This window comes from Xiphias gladius, chromosome 8, assembly GCF_016859285.1.
Source record: "Xiphias gladius isolate SHS-SW01 ecotype Sanya breed wild chromosome 8, ASM1685928v1, whole genome shotgun sequence".
NCBI lineage: Eukaryota > Metazoa > Chordata > Actinopteri > Istiophoriformes > Xiphiidae > Xiphias > Xiphias gladius.
Window position 1 is genome coordinate 20,412,300 of NC_053407.1, and position 21,665 is coordinate 20,433,964.

A 21,665-nucleotide genomic window follows, 5' to 3' on the forward strand; every position below is an offset into this window, starting at 1 on the left:
GAGGGAGTGATTTTACAGAGTCTTCTCCACGAGGTACACACCATGCAGGCTGCACTCTGAGGTCTATTCATTTTTAAAGTTCCCTTACAGAGAGTGTTAGAAACAGTGGAGGTGCTCTCTCCAACTCTGTCAGATGAGGAAGTTTAGTGGTTCTTCTGGTTTCTCCCTGTAGGGCCCAGACTGGATCTGGCCCTCTATCCTGTAAAAGCCTAAGAGAAGAATAGGAATGCTTCACTGCTTTATTTTTTAAACAATATATACAAGTTATCTGTGAGCAACTCACCCAGATCCAATCTGACCCATATTTTGGCAGTGAAAATAGTTGGTGACCTTCTCTATGTTTCGCCCTCCTTACGAGAGCCAGGCTGTTGCCGTGATTAGTTCACTGCCTCCCAGCGCCCCTCTGTCAGACCAGGCTCAGCTCCAGCCTCTTCCATAAACACATTTAGATACACACACATACTGTATATACACATGCATGCAAATTCATTACAGACGCCATGCCCTGCATTCCCAAGGCTTCCACTGGCTGCTCACCTGTCGCCCCAGGTCTCTGCCTCTCACACTCAACATGTGTGTTTGACAGAGCCTGCGAGACCACGGCCCCACCAGTTTGTTTGTTTGCTGCATTGAAGGGTGGGGAGCAGGGATGTGGGTGCAAAAAATTAGCACAAGTCAAATCAGATTAATTAATCCCCAGCTCAAACTATTAGCCAAGGAGTCGTGTTGAATTAAAAATCAAATTAGCCTTGGCGCCTGCCAGTAAAGCTGTGGAGTGCGCCTGCCAAGCTACAATGACACACACCCACAGAAGGCAGCCGCTCATGGGCTTCACTGATGGATGGACGTATGGATGGATGGATGGATGAATGGAGGGGTGGAAGAAGAAATGGGTGCTCAAGGACTGGAGGGCTGGGGGAAGGGGAGTTTAATGACTTTGCCACCCAGTGTGGTAAGCTTCTCCTGTGGCACAGAGCTGGCTGTCCTCCACTGGGTGCTGCTCCATAGGCCTCACACCACCAGCACTCAGCAGACATGGCTATGTCGTTCCAATTAGGCCTTTCAGCAACAATTCACCCTGATGGTTTATATAACACACACACATTGTGAGCCTAGGACTGAACCCGGTTTTAAACAGGCCCCTGTTTCTCAGCTTGACTCTATTAAAAACATAAAGGGAAGGGAAAGGGGAATTCTGTTTTTATACAGCTTGGGTCTCATTTTCCTAATTTTGACCATCCTTCCTATCAGTAATAATAACCATGTGCTCACCATATTAATTTCTGAGTTCTGAGAATATGGCAACATCAAAAAAAAGTCTAGAAAACTGAAATGTTCAATGATCACAGTTTGCAGATTATCTTTCTGGTACACTTTTGACCTACCATATTTACCGTAGTTCATTTTTTTTCTACACAATGAGGAATTGTATATCAACATTCCAGGTGTGCTCATTTTTCACCCAGAAATAGAATAGTTCAAATAGAAAAATTGCTAAATTATTGGCTTGTTTCCATCACTGATTGCCTCACTGATCTTGTTTCTTGTTGGACTTTATGTGTGCATCTGAATGCATATATACATTTGGGTATATTAGATGTGTGTTTGTGAGTATGTGAGATGGAGTCTCAAAGTCTCATTTATAGTACAGGGTGGGGCTCCAAAACACAAAACACTTGTTTGATTCAGAACAACATTCATTTCAATTATGCGATATTAGTTCAGGGGGGTATAATATGCTCCACTAGTCTTCCTGTATTCCATTTATCATTCATGCTTGTATGGCTTGTAGCTGTTGATCACTGCAAGAAAGCAGCATGCAGCCTCAAGCAATTACTATTAGTTTCTTCTTACTTTTACGTTTAAGTTATTGGTTTTGATAGGCACAACATTTATGTGGCATACTGCAGCATTAAATTAGTAGATTATTGTATAAATAATTGTTCACATATGACCAAGCTATGAACTGTAACGGTGCAGTAAGAGTGTGTGTGTGTGTGTGTGTGTGTGTGTCTGTGTCTGTGTGTGCGTGTGTGTTTGTGTGTGTGTGTGTGTGTGTGTGTGTGTGTGTGTGTGTGTGTGTGTGTGTGTGTGTGTGTGTGTGTGTGTGTGTGTGTGTGTGTGTGTGTGTGCGTGCATGTGTGTCTGTGTGTGTGTGTGTGTGTGTGTTTGTGTGTGTGTGTGTGGCCTTGCCTTCATGAGTTTATGGATGATGGATGATGGATGCTGTGAGATACAATGGAGGCCTAAATGAAAGAGCAATTGTTCTGTGAATGTATGCATATGGGGAAAAATTGGTCAGGTTCTTAGAGAAAGGGCATGAATACATACATTTTATTATACACAAATGGCTTCTTTCACAGAACATTCAGTTGAACGTACTGTGAACACACTGAAAATCATAATAATGTAAACACATACACATACACACATATACTGCTCAGCAGACCTCCAGGTGTCCTTTACTGCCATTTAGACACCCTTTCATTCAAGTGGCAAACCTCTCCCCCTCACTTTTTCCCACAAAGTCTCTTACCCCGTTTCCCCTGGCCACTGGCATCTTTCACCACCCATATTAACACACAGCTTCCTCCTGGCAACACTGTGCCGGACCCCTGCCATCACCACAACGCTGCCAACCTGTCTCCATGGCAGTGTGATTGGCAGATGCTGAGATGGATGCCCGTTTCAGCCAATGGCACATCAGAGTCAGGTTGTCATGTGCCGTGAGACCCTGCAGTGGTCCGGCTGACCAGCTGAAGATAGTGTTCGGAAGAAAGGATGAATGCACCACAGCAGGCGCACACAAACACACACACATAGCATGGGATTATTCAGTAGCACAAAGCGTATGGGGTCCCTACTCAGGCTGTCAGTACTGTTGTGATGTATCATTTCTGTTGCTATTGTGTGGCATTCTCCTGAAACATGTTGACAGAGGCATTATTCTGGCTTTTGACAGATTCCCATACATTCATAGGCGTTTAATAACACATGTTAAGGCTTCAATAGGTTTATGACAGGTTTTAAGAATTATCACATGAAATATGAGCCTTTAATGGGCCAGCTCTCAAGATTATCTGGGGTGGTATACTCTGAATTTCTAAGTCTGACCAAGTGGGAGAATTCTCACTGTTTATAAGACTATTATCTGTCTGAGTGTGCACATACATACACACACACCACAAACATGCACACAACAGGCCTGGAAGAGAAAAGATGTGCATCATAAACTTTAATCTGTGCTTTTTAAATGAGTCCCACTTTTCTGTGTTTAATCAAAAAGTATGTAGTGATCGGTGACAAATATAAATTCCCTAGACAAAAATCAAATAGCCTAATCTCCTTGCAGCACATTATGCTACTTCATAGCACTTTCATTAACGCTCCGAGCAAACTGCTATGCATGCACATGCATTTTAATGTTCTGTTTGTGGTTGCTTTTCTATGTGTATGTGCAGACATACAGGATCATGTGTATTTGTATTTTTGGTTCTGTGTGTGTGTTCTCTAGCATTAAAGGCGTACATGGATTCATTAATAACAATTGCTGCGTTGAAGGGAAAGGTGAAGGATTGACTGTTGGTTAGAAAGGAAGAAACACCAAGATTCCTCTTGCCTTTAGGGACTGAGGCTTATTTTCCCACTGCCTTCCTGTCAGCAGAGAGAACGAATCGGAAATCTATCTGGAAAAAACATGTTTAACTGTCTTGAAGTCATCTTAAAACCATTTATCAGGACTGGATACAGTTGAATCAAACACAGACAGATCACTCAAAATAATAGTGTCCTGTTGCTCCAGAGCCAGACATGGCTGAAGGACAGCTGTGGAATGACTGCAGATGCCCGTAGCTATTTGGTACTGACCAGATGTCAAATGGTGTGTATAAATTCTGAATGATTCTGGTAAATGTGCACATCAATTTGAATGGTGTCTCTCAATACCTCACATCTCTGCCACAGAGCCTATCTATCAGTTCTAATGCCTGTTAGATCGGCTCCTTTTGGTCCTACAGTGTGAAGTCGCTGCCAGGCTGAGCCACCAATTGCCCATCTGCTCCGTTAGGGAGAATTCTCATTCCATCTATTAGACTTGTTTTGAGCCTGGCTGTGGAAAACTCATTAGCAAGGTGAGATTTAAAGACAGATAAAAATGCACTGTCCAAACAGAGAGACGTTAAAGAGTACACAGACAGAAGTGAATTGAAGTGTTTACATATTCAAAAGAGAAAGACCAGACCGAAGGGAAAAAATGCGGAGAAGTCTTTGTTACTGGAGACATGGGCGGACTGAATATGAATAAATAAAAGGCGGTGAACTTCCCACTTCCTTTTTAAGGAGTCGCTTTAAAAATTCACTGCAATTACCAGCAAAGATTGATGCTGGGGTGACAGTCCTACAACCAACAAATGACCCTTAAAATTCAGACACACCCATTTCCTGTGTTTCTGTTTATCTGAGTGAGTTTGTGTGTGGCCATGCGCGAGAATGCATGTATAGGCATTTGCGTGTGCATGTATATGTGTGCGTGGGTTCAAATTTATGAAACATGCTCTGCCCAGTCATACCGTGGGAGTTAGCAGGTCATCTTCCCTTGCCATTAATCACTGCCAACAGCTCATAAGTGCCCAATCTGCATGTGAAAGACCGGTGTGTGTTTGTGTGCGTGCGCGCAAGTGTGCACGTGTTTGCATGTGCGCGTTTGACGGCGGATGTGTGGTGGCAACAGTCCTTCAAGATCCCCCCCTGTGCCTACTTATTGAATTAGAAGCGGCCTCTACGGATACTTATCTAACATGCAGCTTGAATGCATCACCGGTGACATTTTTACCGCAGCTACAACCCTGGTCATTGTCAGCTCAGTAGAGGTGAGTTCTGCACGTGGCTGATTGTGTGATAACGAGCCCATATGTGGAGAAAAAACAGTCACAGCTGATTAAGCATAAAATTAGCCCGTTTGTTTCATTTACTAGAAAGAGGTTAAACCCCGATATGCATATCAATCACCCGGTAACTAAAGGTATGTGGGGATCTGGAGAATTTGGGGGACCAAGAATGGGAAAAGAGGAGAAAAACAAAGCCCAAAATATTGACAGAAAATAAAGCAATGTGTGACCCTGGCGTTAAAGGACACAGGAAGGGCTTTATTGTATGTTTTCATTTCACGATGACGAAAGAGCCTGTCTTTCTGTGTCTCTGCTCATCTCCCTGGACAGAACCAGTAATGTCAGAGCTATCTTTTTTTCGCTCACCAGATTCACTACAGCTTGTTGCTTTACTGGAACATTTGGCATTCATTCACATTGAATAATAGTGATTTCTTCCTCTCTCTCCATCTCTCTACTCCTAGACATGAAAGGGACTTGTTCGTTATTTGCATTTTTACGCCTGAGTGTATTTTTCAAGTGGGAATAGAAATTCTATGACTGGTGTCAAGTCCCAGCGCTGCTGTGACCTGGAGTGCATCAGTCTGCCTTTTCATCTTTAGCCTAGCCAAACCACTCTTTGCTTTCCCTTAGCCATACCATCAGTTCCTCCCTCTCTCTACCTCTCTCGCTGTATTGCTTTCTCTCAATGTCTGTTGCTATTTTCTTTATTATCCTAATTTTCTCACAATATTATTCCTAATTTTGCTCTGTGTTTTGTTTTAACTTCATCCAATATTTGTTTACTCTCCTATTTGAGCAAGAGTTATAGTAGCTTGTAGAACAATAGTGTGGGTTGTATTACAAGAGTTTGTCATAATTGTAAATAAAAAACCACTCTAACACTAAAGCTGTTGTTGGTGCCCTTCCCACCTTCTTCTTTTTCTCACTGATGGTCCACAGCATTGTTAAAGGTAAATACTCCTTTGAATGAGTGATTTGAATGAGTGATTCATTGTTTCTGCCCTTCTGTTCACACTGGCCACAGCCCTGTACTTTCTCCTTCTGCTGTCTCCTCTGCTCAGTCTGCTTCTCAACTCCATCACCACACCTCTCTCTCTCTCTTTCTCTCTCTCTGTTTGTCTTTGCAACTCTCCAGATAGTGTTTTCATTGCCACGAGAGCTAAGCTTGTATTATGCACATCTGCAGGGATTCTCAAATTGCACCATGGCAATATGGTGGGAAAGATTCATAGCACTTCGCCTTCTCTTCTTCTGCCACAAAATTGCACAATTAGTGCTAAAACTGTTGTCTTGACTGCCTTGGTTGTGGCAGTAAATTTGTGGCACATAAGAGAAAGGAAATTGTTCTGAAAATGGCACTCTTTAGAGGGAGCTTAAAAAAGAGGAAAGATATATGAGTATGTCAATGCATGCTTCCCTGAGTGCTTCATAAGACCAGCACACAAACTATTTCTGCTGCTCTGTCTTTTGGCAGTAAAAAAAAAAAAGGGTGCTGAGTGGATCTTGCTCAAGCAAACAATGTAGCAATAACCCTAGACAGTAATATGGCTTTATGTGTGTTTCCTCGTGCGAGTGCTTATGTGTTTGCTTAGGAGTAAATCGCGACCATTACACAGAGAGGTTGTAGCCGAAGTGATTGGAGAACAGCAGTACAATTAGTGGGTGATTACATCTCAGACTGTTATTACACACCAGCAGCTCCTTAGCAATCTGTAAGGCCGCTTCGCTTGACACCTCGTAAATCTGACACATTAGGACCACACGCCGCATGCACTAGCACATAATGTCACAATATTTTGTTGTCATGTGAAATAAATCATAGCGCTTTGATGATTATTCAGTTTGAACTCCAGTAAAAGAGTTTGATGAAAATTTACAACTCCTGGGTTGAAGAGAACCTTTGGAAACCCCACAGGGTGAAATAAATACATGGTGCTCAATCTAAAAACAAGGTTGTTTTTCTTAGTTTTTCATCCGACAGCAATGATAACTAGGTTTGTTTGTACCACGGCGCACACATACACATCAACATAAATTTTGTGCAACACTACAAATGAACACACTCACTAATACACACATACAGCTGGCTGAGTCAAACAGACACATTTATGGTGCTGTCAACATTGTGTGTATTTATGGAAGCAATCTTTGAAGTCAAATTTATTACTGTCAAAAATGGGCGGAATTATTTCTCTTTAAATAATTAGGTTTGAACCACACAAACACACACACACATACACAATCTTTGCATATTGATTTGCACATTGATCCAGGGGATATTAAAGCTCTGATGTTATTTATCGTTGCTGATTATGTTTTCAGTGAAGTGAGTTATGATTGAGGAGAGGAGAGGATTGTGTTTGCAGGTTATAAAGAGCAGAGGCCAGCCAACAGAGCGCTGCAGCTCAGAGCACATCTTCATACACAGATGGTACATTACATGCATTTATAAACTGGCTGAATGTGTTGGCTCCATGTGCACTGGACCGCGCTATGTTGTCTTAGGTTTGTAGAATTATGAAAAATGCCCAGATTACCTGTCTGGGAGATGCACAAGTGTCTGTGCAAATGTACACTCCAGTTGTGTTGCGATGGTTGCTGCACTACAAAGCCGCTCAGTTACAGTAAATTATTAAACCGTTCTGTATGTCTGCACAGTGATTGATGAGTCCAGTGGCATCCTGTCCTTGCCCTCTGTGATATTTAGGAGAGATTGTGTGACATGATTTCATTCCGTCGGTGCAATCATAGCTGGACACAGACCGTCATTAATAAGAGCACCATTATCTAGTGTCAGCTCATAGGGAGTGAGAGAAGAAAGAAGTGGTCCAAAAAAAATGAATGATGAAATGAGAGAAATGGAGAGGAAAAAGAACAAGGGAGTGATGTGGATGAGATGTGGGTATTAGGCAGGAAGCAATGAAAAAAGAAAAAGAAAACTGTAGGATGCCAGTGGAAGGAAAAAATAATAGTTCAATGGCACGAGATCAAATGAGTGAGGAAAGAAACAAAAAAGCAAACGGAAAGAAGGGAGGAGGCGTAAAGTGATATGTTCTGTATGTGCAACACTCCAGACATAGGTAGATGTCAATACTCTGCCTTTTCTTTACTTTTTTTTTGCATATTGCCCTTAGTTAACTCTGTATTACCAAATATTATTGCAAGATTTTAAGTGTGCTCAAGTTGATAAGTTTGACTTTGCTGCAAATCATCTTGCACAACATACCATTTTTTATTTTAGCGTGTTCCTACTTGTCATCTTTTCATTTCAGTACTACATAAAATAAACCTGAACAGACTTGCTTGAAATAGTTTTGGTAATCCATCACAGTTTTGTGGAAGTAACTCTATCAGTGTGCAGCAGTGTAGTTGAGCGTGGATTAATCTTTAAAGATTGTTTGTCTTTGGGTGTGGTTTTCTGACAATGTAAGCTTATGAAGCAAATGTGGTTCAGGAGGCTCATGAACACGCACCAATGGCAGACCATAAAAACCAGTATCTTATAAATCATCACAGAATGATAATGCAACTTTTACAAAGATAAAAGCAGACATGAAATAGACTGTGACAAATTACTGTAACTTACTTAAAGCAAGTTTTATGTCTTTGCAAGTTGATTTTAATACTGTAATAAAAATAAATGGGAACCAGCTGCTACCTGTAAGGTGGGGAAAACATTCAAAAACCTGAGAATCTCTGGTAGGCTTTAGTGATTATGTATAGCAGCATTGCAAATGGCACAAAACAGTTCAAATCATGGTGACACTAGTTCGCTTTCTCTGCCTCTCCATTTGTCCTTTTTGGTGTCTCACTTATTCTCCTCTCGCCCCTCCAGGTGTGATACCGGAACGTCAGTTTGGTGGAACCCAGTTTGTTTGCAGTGTGGTCGCTTCCCACGTTAGCCACCAGCCCTCCACCAGCTTCAGCTTTGTCTGGATCGCCCCACCTCCTGGCACTGGCTGTGTCAACTTCCTGTAAGTCATGCGTGTGTATGTGAAGAAAATAAAAGTGTCTAAGAGAGAATAAGACAGAGAAATTGCAAACGAATAGCCTGGTAATACAGACTAGGACCTCTACAGCTGCTAAGCATCTAACCCTGACATGGAAGTTGTAAACTGTAACAATAATATCCGTTAATTTTGTGTGGCCGCATATTGACCCAGTAAGACTGGGATAGGCTTACTAGCTGACATAGTGCCACAGAAAGGCTGTTAAAAGGCCATCCTGTCAGAGAAAGCGTGCATGATGACCGGAAAGAGGTTTAGCCAGGGACAGAATTAGCGTGTGTGTTTATATCCTAATTACCTTGCTTGACATGGCCCAGTAGAGTGGCAGGTGTGAATGTGTGTGTGTGTGTGTGTGTGTGTGTGTGTGTGTGTGTGTGTGTGTGTGTGTGTGTGTGTGTGTGTGTGTGTGTGTGTGTGTGTGTGTGTTTACCCTGCTGAAAATTAACATCGATATTGTTGTGGAAGATTTTCTACAAAGGACTCTGAACACAATAAAACACACAAAACACTGATAGGGTTAAAGTGAGATATATTGTAAGTTACAATATAGGAGACAAACAAACCTCATCACAAGAAGTCAAAGGAGAGTTTCTCAATGGAAAGAGAGTCTTACAATCATCTTTTATAGTGTTTCTTGAGACAAAGAACATAGTTCCAGTTGGTTATCTTTACCTCTACCCAAACCCAAATTCCAATAAGATAGAAACTTATATGATGTCCACCCGCTACCCATTCACTGGCCATAAATTGAAGCTCAGACACAGCATAGCTTGGCTTACTTCCATTTATGCTAAGGCGACAGGCTATATGTTGCCCCCCCCCCCCGGACTCATCAAACATCTGTCTACGGCCCCTGGGAGAGACATTGAAACTTCTATAGGAGCATCACCAAAAGTGAATAAATGATAAACCAACTTTTCCTTCACAATATCGCCATCCTCTTATTCAGTGGTCTTGGTTGGATAAAGTATGAGTCGTGTTCAGAGTCTCTTGTAGAAAATCTTCCACTGCAGTCGCTGGTCAGATCCACCCAACCGCCGAGGATGGCTGCGAGACACACCCACACACACACACTTTTTCTGCGAAAAAAAAAACCATTTCACATGATGTTGTTCTTCTATTATTTTACATTATGGCGAGCAGCTTTCCACTCTCACCAGTACAAATGCCTTCTATTTGGGGCTTTATTGTGATTTTTAGCCCGCTGCAACACACTCAGGGGCAGTAAGCAGTTGCTCAGGGAAACCGGACAGGTGATTTACTTTTCATATATGAGTAAGTGAACATGTTACTCACCGTATTTCCCTGAAACTTACATGTTGTTTGATTGGCTCAAGAGGGAATGGCTCTAGCTGTATACATTTGAGAGCAGCCTTGGTCTTTCCTTTTTTTCATTTCATTCCCCCTTCCTTTGGCTCATCTTGCTCTTCATCATTCTCTTCATCTCTATCTGTTGGACACACCCTCTAACTCTCTTTCCCTCTAGTTCTCTTGGCTGGTGATTTACAGCCTCACGCTGATAATCAGTCAAAATGCAATTAGCAGCTGTTGCTGGAGAAGTGTAGAGGAAAAGGTAGTATTCCAATGACTCTGCCTCATGCAAAGACATAGTAGCAAAGCACCGCATCCTAAAGATCTTTGAGCAATTCACCCACAAATATTACAATATTTATAAAATTGACAAGGGTAATTCTCAGACTTTTACATCCAGAACAGCTCACTGTATTTTTAAAATGAACTCCAAAGATGAAATCATTATTATCATCATATTATTTTAATGGTTGGATAGAAAAATCAAACTGCAAACTAATCCCCTATTTTTTATTCTTTTTATTACCAGTCATCCTCTTTCAAAACTTGAAAGACATTGCAAATTGCGCATCAGAGTTTCATAAAAACCACAGCTAAATTAAACATTTTGGCAGCATTCGCACAAATCCCTCAATGAATTCCTGGAGGGACTCGATAGACTACCAGACAGAGACTTTTATGGACAGACTGACAGAAAAGGATTCAGCTTGGGAATTTGCTGAAGTGGAGCTGCCATTTAGACAGTATCCACGGAGCCAAACAGATTTACTGGCTTTTTTGTCTGCCAGCAAACACATTTACTGTGGAGTGTGCGTCAGCTTACTAGGACTGTGTGTTTCCTCAGTATTTGACTTTGTGTGTCAATGCATGTGCTGTGTGTTTGCATTTGAGTATAAACCATGGAGCAGCAGTGTGCCAATGCTGATGACTGTGGGGCTGGCAGGGGGCCATGACTATATGACAATAAGGGCCCCTGCGTCTGACCTTATCAAAGTCAGCCAGTCACACTCCAGCTGGCTGGAGACTGCTCCTCAAACACACGCGCACACACACACACACACACACACACACACACACACACACACACACACGCACACATACATACATACATACACAAACACACCACTCTTACCACTCTTACTGCACCCTGTTACAGTTCACAGCTTCCATCTCTACCAGTATATCCTCGTTTCCAGAGCTGCCCTCCCTGGGTTCAGTGGCGAAATTCAGCAGGCTTGTGTCCAAAACCAGGGCCACCTTGGGCGCCACATCAAATTTTCCAGGACCGAACTGTCAGGGTTATTGCTCTCAAGGGTGAGATTTGATCAGAAAACTGGTTGCCGTTGTCTGTCAAATCTTACTTTTGCATCTTGGTTTATTTGAATGGACTCTTCCCAAGATATGCAGTTTATGAAGAAATACTACTTAAACAGTGTAAAAGTCAACGTCGGTAATAAAAAAAAAAAAGTGCTATGGATGTAACACAAAAGACATTTTTCTTGACAGTACAAAATGTAAATAATGCAATGTCCTGCCCTTGCCCATAGTACTCCTGCCCTGATGGATACAAGGACAATTTTCCACAAGCGGTGTCCATGAGTGTTTAAATTAAAGCCACAGACATACTACGTCCTTCACAGGGCTGGAGCTGGTCCGCCGCTGCATTAATATGGGGCCTATGAGCAGTTTTATGGGCAATATTGTGGGAGTGTTCCAGGTAACAGATCACTAGCAGGAGTGTGATAGAGTGCAGTGATGTGGGGATCCAGAAGAACTCATTTTCTGGGTGGCTGTAAATTGCCACCTGAAGAGAACCGGAGGCCTTGGAGGAGAAGAGGAGAGGAGTGGAGGCAGAGGAGGTGGAGGAGTAGGGAGCATACACTAAAATACACATACAGTACATCCATAAGGAAACACTGATCACAATATTCAAACTCAAACTTGTTAATCAACAGAAAATTAATCAGCAACAGTTTTGATAATTGCAATTTGATAATTCAGTCCTTTATCGAGCAAAATGCTGCTAATAATAACTGCTTTTCTGTTTTATATCACTTTAAATTGAATATATTTGGGTTTTGGGCTGTTGTCAAAAACCAAAACCAAGAAATTTGAAGCTGTTACCTGGCCTCTGGGAATCCACTATTTTATGGCAATTTATAGACTAAATTAATTCTAATGAAAAAAAAAAACCACTACAGCTGATTCTTTAAAATTCACCTTTAGTTGCAGCCGTAATAGAATACACTCAGAAATGATGACAGTGTATCTATGTTGTAGACCAAGAGAAAACCCTTTTTTACACCTAAAATACAAACCAAGTCACGTTTTAATGATTGCGTAAAAGTTGTGCCCCACTTTTGATTCTTCTTGCACAGAAATGACAGTCAACACCACCACATAATGTGCTGAATGCTTTGCTGCACTCAGCAGAGGTGAGAATGGTTAATAGCCTCCCCTGGTGAATGCAGAGATGCATTGGGGTGTCTGTTCTTTTCTTTGCCTTCATTCTGCTTCACTTACAGCTACCATCAGAAAAACATGCAAACATCCTTACCACTGTGCATAACTCTTGCTTGTATGAGTGCTGTATGGTGCTATCTAGGTGCTGTATGGAAACATGCAGTCCTGACTGAACATATCCTTGTGTGTTGGTATGTGTGTGTGTGTGTGTGTGTGTGTGTGTGTGTGTGTGTGTGTGTGTGTGTGTGTGTGTGTGTGTGTGTGTGTGTGTGTGTGTGTGTGTGTGTGTGTGTGTGTGTGTGAGTGTGTGTGAGTGTGTGTGTGTGAGCTGTAGTGTTTTGTATTGTCTCCCTGCGGGCCGCAGACAGCTGCCGGATTGGAGATTGCTTTAATTACTGCATGTGAGCCCCCACAAAAGTGTTCACCTGAGGAGACGGGCATCTGCGGATCTAATAGCTGTCCCTGTATGTCATGGCATGCTGTGTATGTGTGCGTTTACATGCATGTGTGTATACATGCACTTGTCTGCAAACATATCTCTTCTCCTTATGCATCTCTGCTACCCCTGGTTTCTCTGTGGAGGCACGGACTGATTGAAGCCACTTGTCTGAGCAATTAGGAGGAGAAATAGAGATGGAGTTAGGAAGGGCAGGTGAGCGCTCAAATACTCTCCTGTCTTGTTAGCTGTAATTGAAAAGGAATGGTTCCTGTGCTGTAATTATGCCGGGTGTTTATGATACTGCCATCTGTTCAGAGGAGGCAGGTCTGTGTGTGCAGGAAGTTTGCGGAACACACACTACTGTATTGTATAGTACATATGTGGTTGACATCAGTCGAAAAGAGTGTGGTTTGGCTGCTTTTGTAGAAAAAGGCATAGCTCTCAGCCAACTTGACTCCGTGTGCCTTTATAACAACAGCTTTTGCAGATAGCAGTCATTTTAAACTTAGCTGTGATATAGATGTGCTGCTACTTTTAGGTGTGCTGCTAAAAATTCAGAGCCCACCGACTAGAGATCCGTCAGCGATCCGTAAACAGTAAAGAGTTATATATACCCTCAAAAAGAGGGAGGTGCAGATCTCCCTTATGGACACATGCCAATGGCAAAATGAAGTGATCAATTAAAATTTAGATTGAACTCTCCACTTCACAGGCAGAATGATAGACAGCCTGTTGTATTAATCAGAGGTCAAAGGTCGGAGTTCAGACTTCAGACTGACAGATGACCTATCTCCCAGCTCCTAATTTCTCCTGATAGTAGTCTTCTGTATTGATTTCCTATTATTCAAGTCAATCTTTGAGTCTGTTTCAACATAAAATCAATGGTTAATGAGCTCCCCTCATCATCAAAGCTCCACACTGGCCTGTGGCTGTGTGACTGATTCACTGTAGACATTGGGTAGGGGAACATGAATGACTGGTTCAAGGTAAGCACATTTTTGGCATTGTAGAAATAGAAATATGGGGGAGTAATTTGAAAGATGACAGATCACATAAATCTGATTTGGCTTTTTTGCTCCACAGTCTGACCACAGCTGCAAATCTGACACAGTCCAACCATATAATTCCAATTTTCATATATCACACATTCACATATAAGACAGCCACTCCTATATCTCTCATACTCATGGGTTTAACCTTTCTTAAACTTTCAAAATGTGTCACTTTTTCAGAATTGAACAGTGAATCATCACCTTTTAGAGGCAAACCCATTCCTGTGCTCCTCAACAGATCACAACCCAGGCTCCTGTTGCTGTTTAAAGGTCTCTGCGTCCACGATAGTGTCTTATTTCCCATGGGACAGTCCATGACCCCCATAATTATATACATACACCTGTATACACAGAGACACACATTCGCTCACCGACACATGCATAATGCACACCAGTGCTCTGATCAATACTGCCATAAATTGTCCGCATCGTATGTGTCCCGCACCGAAAGCAGTCTCATCAGGAGGTTGCCGTCCCACCTGCCGAGATGGTGACCTCCCTATCAATTCTAGATGAAATAGAGCGTGGAGATTGAAAAAGAAAAGTACTTCATTTTAAATGCAGCAAAATGAACCATGCTCAAGGGATAGGGGGTCTGTTCCATTCACTGTGTGAAATGATTGCTTGACTTTTTGCGCTGTCTGTTCCTGCAAATGTGCTCCGTTGTGACTGACAAGATAAATGACAGACACGATTTGTTTCAGGGATTCATCGCTCTGTTGTCTACAGTACGTTCTTCTCTTTCTCCTCCTCTTGTCCTAATCTGACCCTGGTTGAGAAAGGGAGGAAGGGAGACAATGGTTTTTAAAGGGTGGATTTTCTCAGATTAGCATTTTTTTTGAAGCAGCTTTTTTCAAGACTAAAAGAAAAAAAAAAAATCTTACCTGAACATGAATTTGCCTGAGCCTGAAAATAAGCAGCTCTTTAAGGGTGAGTTCTGTTTTTTTCTTCCTCACATATTTACTCCTAAGCACTGTTGTTTTCCTAATCCCCCTAATTATTACTCACTAACAGTAGACAAGGTCAACTGCTCTTCTCTTGGCTCTATACTGAGCAGTAACTGTGCTTCTTCTGGCTGTATTCAGAGCCGTAACTCTCTATGACCCTGTGCTAACAAGCAGGTAATTTGCCAAACAACTCCCAAATCCCTCCTCTGTGGAGCTTCATTAAATTTGCATGTTCTCCAGGAGCCTTTTTTCAATTAATTAATTGAGGGGTAGAGGGAGGGGGAGGGAGTAGTGTGATTTCACAAAACAAGTTACACTTTTTCAGTTCCTGATGGTTATGAAAATATCAAGGCTGGATTGAAATCAAGAAGACCAACTGTACATTTCCTCCGAGCTCCAGATCAGTGATCTGCTGGAGAGAACTGAATGCAGATTCAGCCTCTCTCATTGTCCTGATTTTACTTCTCCATCTTTCTGCTTCTCCATTCTTTTACTCGTTGTCCATGATTGTGATGGCATAACAGCTGGTCCTCAACATGGAAGATAAATCAACCAGTTAGAGTGTATTATTTTAAGGGTTTGGTCCAAATGCACTAAATCAGTGCTGGCGACTGGAACTGCACCCCACTGAAGCGCCTCATATTAATCATGATTACCAACAGGCCTAGTGAGCTGGGAGAGAAAATTTGCCTTTAATTGGGATTTGAGGAGAATGAGATGGGAGTGTCGTCTAACGGGAAGAAGAGCGAGGGAATGTGTGTGTCCTGTGCCCTCAGATGTAATAGTTGTCTGTGGAGAGAGAAAAATCATTTTTTTCTGGCAAAAGTTTGTTTACGTGGTCAGTATTCAGTGCATATTCCTGTCTTTAAGATAGCAGTAGTTATATTTAACTGCCTATATAGGGCTTTAGGGTAAATCAGCAGTCAGGCTTTCCCACTGTGTGTGTGTGTGTGTGTGTGTGTGTGTGTGTGTGTGTGTGTGTGTGTGTGTGTGTGTGTGTGTGTGTGTGTGTGTGTGTGTGTGTGTGTGTGTGTGTGTGTGTGTGTGTGTGTGAGTGTGTGGTTAGCAAGGAGCTGTCAAGCTCACTCCTGGGGGATACTTATGGCCAACAGCAACATGTAATCTAACATGGAAGACATGCTTGGTAATTACTCGCTCCAGGCCCTATTGGGAGCTCTTTGAGTGACAGGCTGTCCATCTGCATACATGTTAAAGCTCATATATGGCTTGGAGTCTGTGTGTGTGTGTGTGTGTGTGTGTGTGTGTGTGTGTGTGTGTGTGTGTGTGTGTGTGTGTGTGTGTGTGTGTGTGTGTGTGTGTGTGTGTGGACTGAATCCCTGCCTTTTCTCGTATGCCTTGCTATTTGACAGTAGATTGCGGACTTTGAAGACAAGGCCACCTAACCCCCATGTCTATTCCCTCTGACCAAATCCCAACCTGCCCCTCTTCTCCCCTCCCCCTCCATTTATCCATCTCTCTCTCTCTCTCTCTCAATCTTCCTCTTTTTCTCCATCTTCCTCAATCCCTCTCTTTCCCATCTCTGAGATTTGCTCCTCCAGACTAATGAAAGGGGAGAGGATGACACAAGATGAATGATCCCTCATTTGAATCAGATGAGGGAGAAAGGAGGGGGAAAAAAAAACACCAACACATTTAGGCCCTTAATTGCTTTTTTCCCCCCCAAAGAAAGTCAAATTAACATTTAGATGTTCAATAAATGTTTTGCGTATATCAGTGCTGTTCTGTGTGCGTGTGACTCCCAGAGTGGAGACGGTAATGAGAGACACGCTGAGGAGCCGCCGGAGTGTGACGGCAGGACAGACGCTAGCGTCGTGCTGCGCTGATCACACACTCTCCGGCTCAGACTAAATGCCCTCTCCTGGCTACTGTTTTAATGACATACACGTTATTAAGTCGCACATAGTCAAACCACTCACTCATACACACACTTTCAAGGGAATAGCACTCTCTCCCACTGAATATATCTCTTCTGACATTTGTTTTGTCTTTGTATTTATTGAAGGGGAACAAAACAACATCATTAGAAACAGACAAGTTCTTCTGGAATTTTCAAAGACACTTCTGCATAATTTACTCAAGTACTTTACTCATGCACTAGGTTGAGGTAGTTGTACTTCACTTGCGCAAACCCATTTTATGTCATTTATACATCGACATTAAAATGCCTCTTACAAGGTTGTAAAACAGTAAAAATAATCCAAAAATGTAATATATAAAAATATACCTTTGACAGGGGCAGTTCTGCTGTATAATAAGATACTTTGGACATTTTGTTGATGTAAAAAGCTCTTTCCTTCAGCTCGGCTTCCCAGATCGTATTTCACTGTCTCACCAGTATATGAAACAACACACCCCCACCAATGTAGGCAAATGTCTACGTGAATGCAGCATGCTCCCACTACTGTCAGCTTTGCAGGGCTTTTTTCTCCTACCTGACTTTGTAGAGAGTTGCTGTCACAGATGTGTGTCTGTTCAACATGTGTATAAGATGTGTGTGTGAGGTCAAATTTGCTCCCTGAGAGAGTCACTTAACAGAATCAGTTTAGTGAACTTGAGCTGAGACTGTGTTTAGAAAATATTTAAGGGACTTGTTCTTACATCCCCACCCACTGTTCGTTACGCACCATCTTTAATTCATAAATACCAAACTGAAATTAGTTTTCACCCAATTCTGAAATATGAGCGTAATTACGTATGTTTTCTCCCCAGCCCTGCACATGCACTGGAGATCTTTACTAATTAATAAGGGGCCTATTAATTATTCATGAGCTGAGATGAACATGTAAATGCCTTGGAACCCATAAAGGCCCGAGTCTGCGTGGTGGGCCAGAGCCGGGTAGAGTTTGGGAAGTACAAGGCAAAAATCCACATGGTGTGGCACAGAAGGAATGAGGAAAGAAGAAGCAGGAGAAGGAAAGCGTGTGTAAAATGGATGTGGGGCTCATGGGCTCAGGCACCTACCATATTCTGTACACCCAATAAAGCTCTGCTTATTTTTAATCCTCTCCTACTCTTCGTCTGTGTGGTAATGTACAGTATGTTGAACAGGTTTGGCACAGCACACAGAAAATTGTCTGGATCTCTCCCATAGAAGCTGACCTTTAGTGATTTTGAAATCACAGTGAGGTTACCCAGAGCTCTATTGGTTTCACTTAGATAACAGAAATGCTGTGTAATGTCTGTGGATCCTGGGAATACCCCGAACACTGAGACAACAGTGTAAGGAACACAAGTGTTTCCTTAAATGGCAGAGACCGAGAAAAAGACCTCTTTTTTTCCACAACTGCCCCTTGAAGGGACTTTCTCACTGTTCATGGGTGGCATACATAGTTCTGTGTCAGTGTGTGTTTTAGTGTGAGGATTGCTCCGATTTACAAGCCACTGATAATGTTCATAATTAATGCCAAAGCCAAATTACAACATTAAAGTGTTGTCTGAGTGCCAGACAGATGAGACAAGACTCCAACTGCTCTATTCTCCTTGATGGATAAGCAGTAATAGTGAGGAAACGTGTCATGGCAGTGATATTTATCCTCTTTATGATTCTGATCTCAATCCCACTCCAACTGGTTTCCTCTGTGTATTATATTGAAAAAAATGCAGATTATACTGTAGCACTGGTGCAATACAATTTTTTACCAGCCAACTAAAAGTGTAGTGCCGTCTCCTCGTCTCCTGCTACACAGTCCATTTTTCTGCTGACACTAGCTGGAGTGAGCTACAAAGGACTCTAAAACTTTACTTTTTTTTTTCAATAACTTATTTCAAGGACTATCTGAAAATTGCAGCTTTTTCCAGACCCAGTAATCACTCCACCTGTGTGTCTCTCCTGTGTCCAAGTTATGGGCTTTTATTTTTCATTCTTCATTCTATTACTGTTATCCTCTGTTTTTACATGAAAACAATTAAAACAATGAATGTTATTATTATTATTGTTAGTGTTATTATTAATAACACTAATAATAATGTTGTTGTTGTTGTTGTTGTTGTTATTGGAAGAAATTACATTTATGTACTGAAGCAGCTTCTTCATTGCGTATATTTCCCACTATTGTTCTGGTGTTGCAAATGAAACAGGATTTCTTTCTACATGGCTACAGTACAGTAGAGCATGTCTCAGTATCTGTGTAAAGGATCCCACTGCACTCCGAGCCATTTCACCCTCTTAGATCTCTCCCTTTTCATATGAATAATGAATTTCATGGCCACCGGAAGGAATTCATATTACATTCCATACATACACGATAGCACGCAACATACAGTTAGTGTAAATCTAACATACAGTTAGATTTACACTGGCATGCAATGAATGCAGTGTGGCAGTGCAGGGAACTGATGATAGTGGAAGATGTTTGGTAAGCCACACTGTTTTATACTGTATGAGCACAAAAATATTGTTATGTCATTAATACAGCAATGTGAATGAGCAAATATCCCTGTCAATATGTGGATAATAAAATGACAATTATCGTCTTACTCAGAAGAAATGCAGTCATAGAAAACAAGACCTCCAACCTTGCTCACCAGTTACTGACTTCCACTGTGAGATAAGAGTGATAAGGCTGTGCACGTGTAGTTAGCCTCGCTCGCTGTTACTTCCTTTTTTGTCGCTTCTGTCATTCATATGTAAATATTATCCTATCCCACATAGCCTCAAGCTATGTACGCAAAGCGACTTTATGAAGGGTTCTGAGGGTATTTCTTGCTGTTTATACCTCAAGGTCACATCATAATGAACTTCAGTAAATGTCCTCTTTTAGGGAGGATGCTTGAGCACATTTTGTTTCAGTGGGAAATGATGCCATCTGTGCTGGATTGATCTTCATATTTTAAGGACAGACTAGTTACTATGCATGGTGGTGCTGTTTGTGTTAATGCTCCTTATTTCCTTGTCTTTCTCTCCTGATTTCTCTCCTTCTTTCTCTCAGTGCCACAGCAACACATCGAGGACAGATCATTTTCAAGGATGCGCTGGCCCAGCAGCTCTGTGAGCAAGGAGGTGAGTAGCAGGGACAATAAACATATAGCCCTCTTCCTCCTCAAAGACACACACATGAATATGCTGCACTTACAGACAGATATATACATACCTGCGCAGATACATATATGTTCAAGCACACATGTGAAATAACACATATACTAACCTACCCCCTTCTTACCTCCTAATACTGTCCGTCATATCCACACATAGTCAGAATATGGATGATACAATATGGTTGATGTGCTGCTGCTTCATGACAGTGGCATTGCAGCACTTCTTGGCTCTTTTTCTCCCTAATGATGCAGCCAGAGCCAGAGATATTTGGATGTCCTATATTGCCAGCTTAATTTCAGCTTATGCTAAACTCAGCTTTTTTCCCCCTCTCTCTCTCTGTCGGAGATTTACGCTTTATGGCCGACACTTCTTATATCCACTTTCTGTGACAGCCTTAAGTAGCTATTGACAGACAGTGCAGTCCGACTCTGCATGCTGAGTGTGTATAATTGCTTGTTTACAGGAAAGAAGCCTCCTCCTCACTTAAGAACTCCTCTTTGTAGATCAAATTTGACTTTAATGCTGAAAGTGGAGAAGTACACTGGCTGCTGCTGCCCCCCCCCCCTTTTTTCAAGAAAAAAACAACAAAATTTCAGCTTTCAAAATACACAGTCTTTGTTAGAAATAAAAAAATCTCTGTGGCTAGTCTCTAAGGACTCTTTATTACAAGTGTATCCCCTAACAGTTCATTGGAGACACTACCGATGATTATAGAACATGCCAGGCAAGTACTCAACTTGATGGTTCCGTGCTACTTGGAAAAGACGGGGCACAGTGCTCTCAGTCTGGCCTGGAAGAGTGACAGAGAGTTAGCGACAAGGCTTCTCTCCTCTGTCTCCTTGCCCGAGAGCTCATCCTCTCACCACCACTGACACACTGCCCGAGCCTTCTCCCTCTGCACATGAAATATCTACAGCCAACAACAGTCACTTAGTTATGCATTGCCAAGGCCCTGCAGTATCACACCAACACACAGCTACTCACAGCAGACAAGCTGGAAAGCAAAGATTTAGACCTTACAAGGCCTTGGAGGACACAACTTGTGAAGGGTAGCAGACAGAGAAACTATCAGCGAGGTAATGTCAAAACTGTAATCCTTAGTGAAGTGAATGTGCAGGTGTGAGGGGTATAGGTATGACAGTGTGACAGTTATAAGGGACACATAGGAGTGGCAGCTGAGGAATGTAGAGCTATAAATTACTGGTAATGAAAGTTTCATAGTCTCATTGGTGAAGGTGGCGGGCTGAAGAGATAGTGTTAATGAGAAATGTGAAATTCATAAATTGCAGGTGATTTGAGTGGTGGGTAGAGGCAGCATGGTAATTAAACATCATTAACCCAAAAAAGTGGGGAAAGAGTAGATGTGAACGGATGGCCGACTTTGTTGTAGGCTAATTCCTTTGACGGCCAATAATGCAACACTCACACTTTCTCTTGCCAAACTACGCCAGAAAATCTGAATTACAAATGAGAAATGAACATGCCGCAGGCAACAGAAGGG

The 21,665-nt window shown here is 42.1% G+C and overlaps 1 protein-coding gene across 1 annotated transcript in view; it reads left to right on the top strand.

Annotated features, from left to right (window-relative positions):
• Positions 1-21,665, top strand: part of reln (reelin) — a 102,519-nt gene that overhangs the window by 35,918 nt on the left and 44,936 nt on the right. Inside the window, exons 5-6 of the mRNA XM_040131962.1 lie at positions 8,725-8,863; positions 20,058-20,128. Of these exons, the coding sequence (XP_039987896.1) occupies positions 8,725-8,863; positions 20,058-20,128 (210 nt within the window). The remainder of the gene's footprint in view (positions 1-8,724; positions 8,864-20,057; positions 20,129-21,665) is intronic.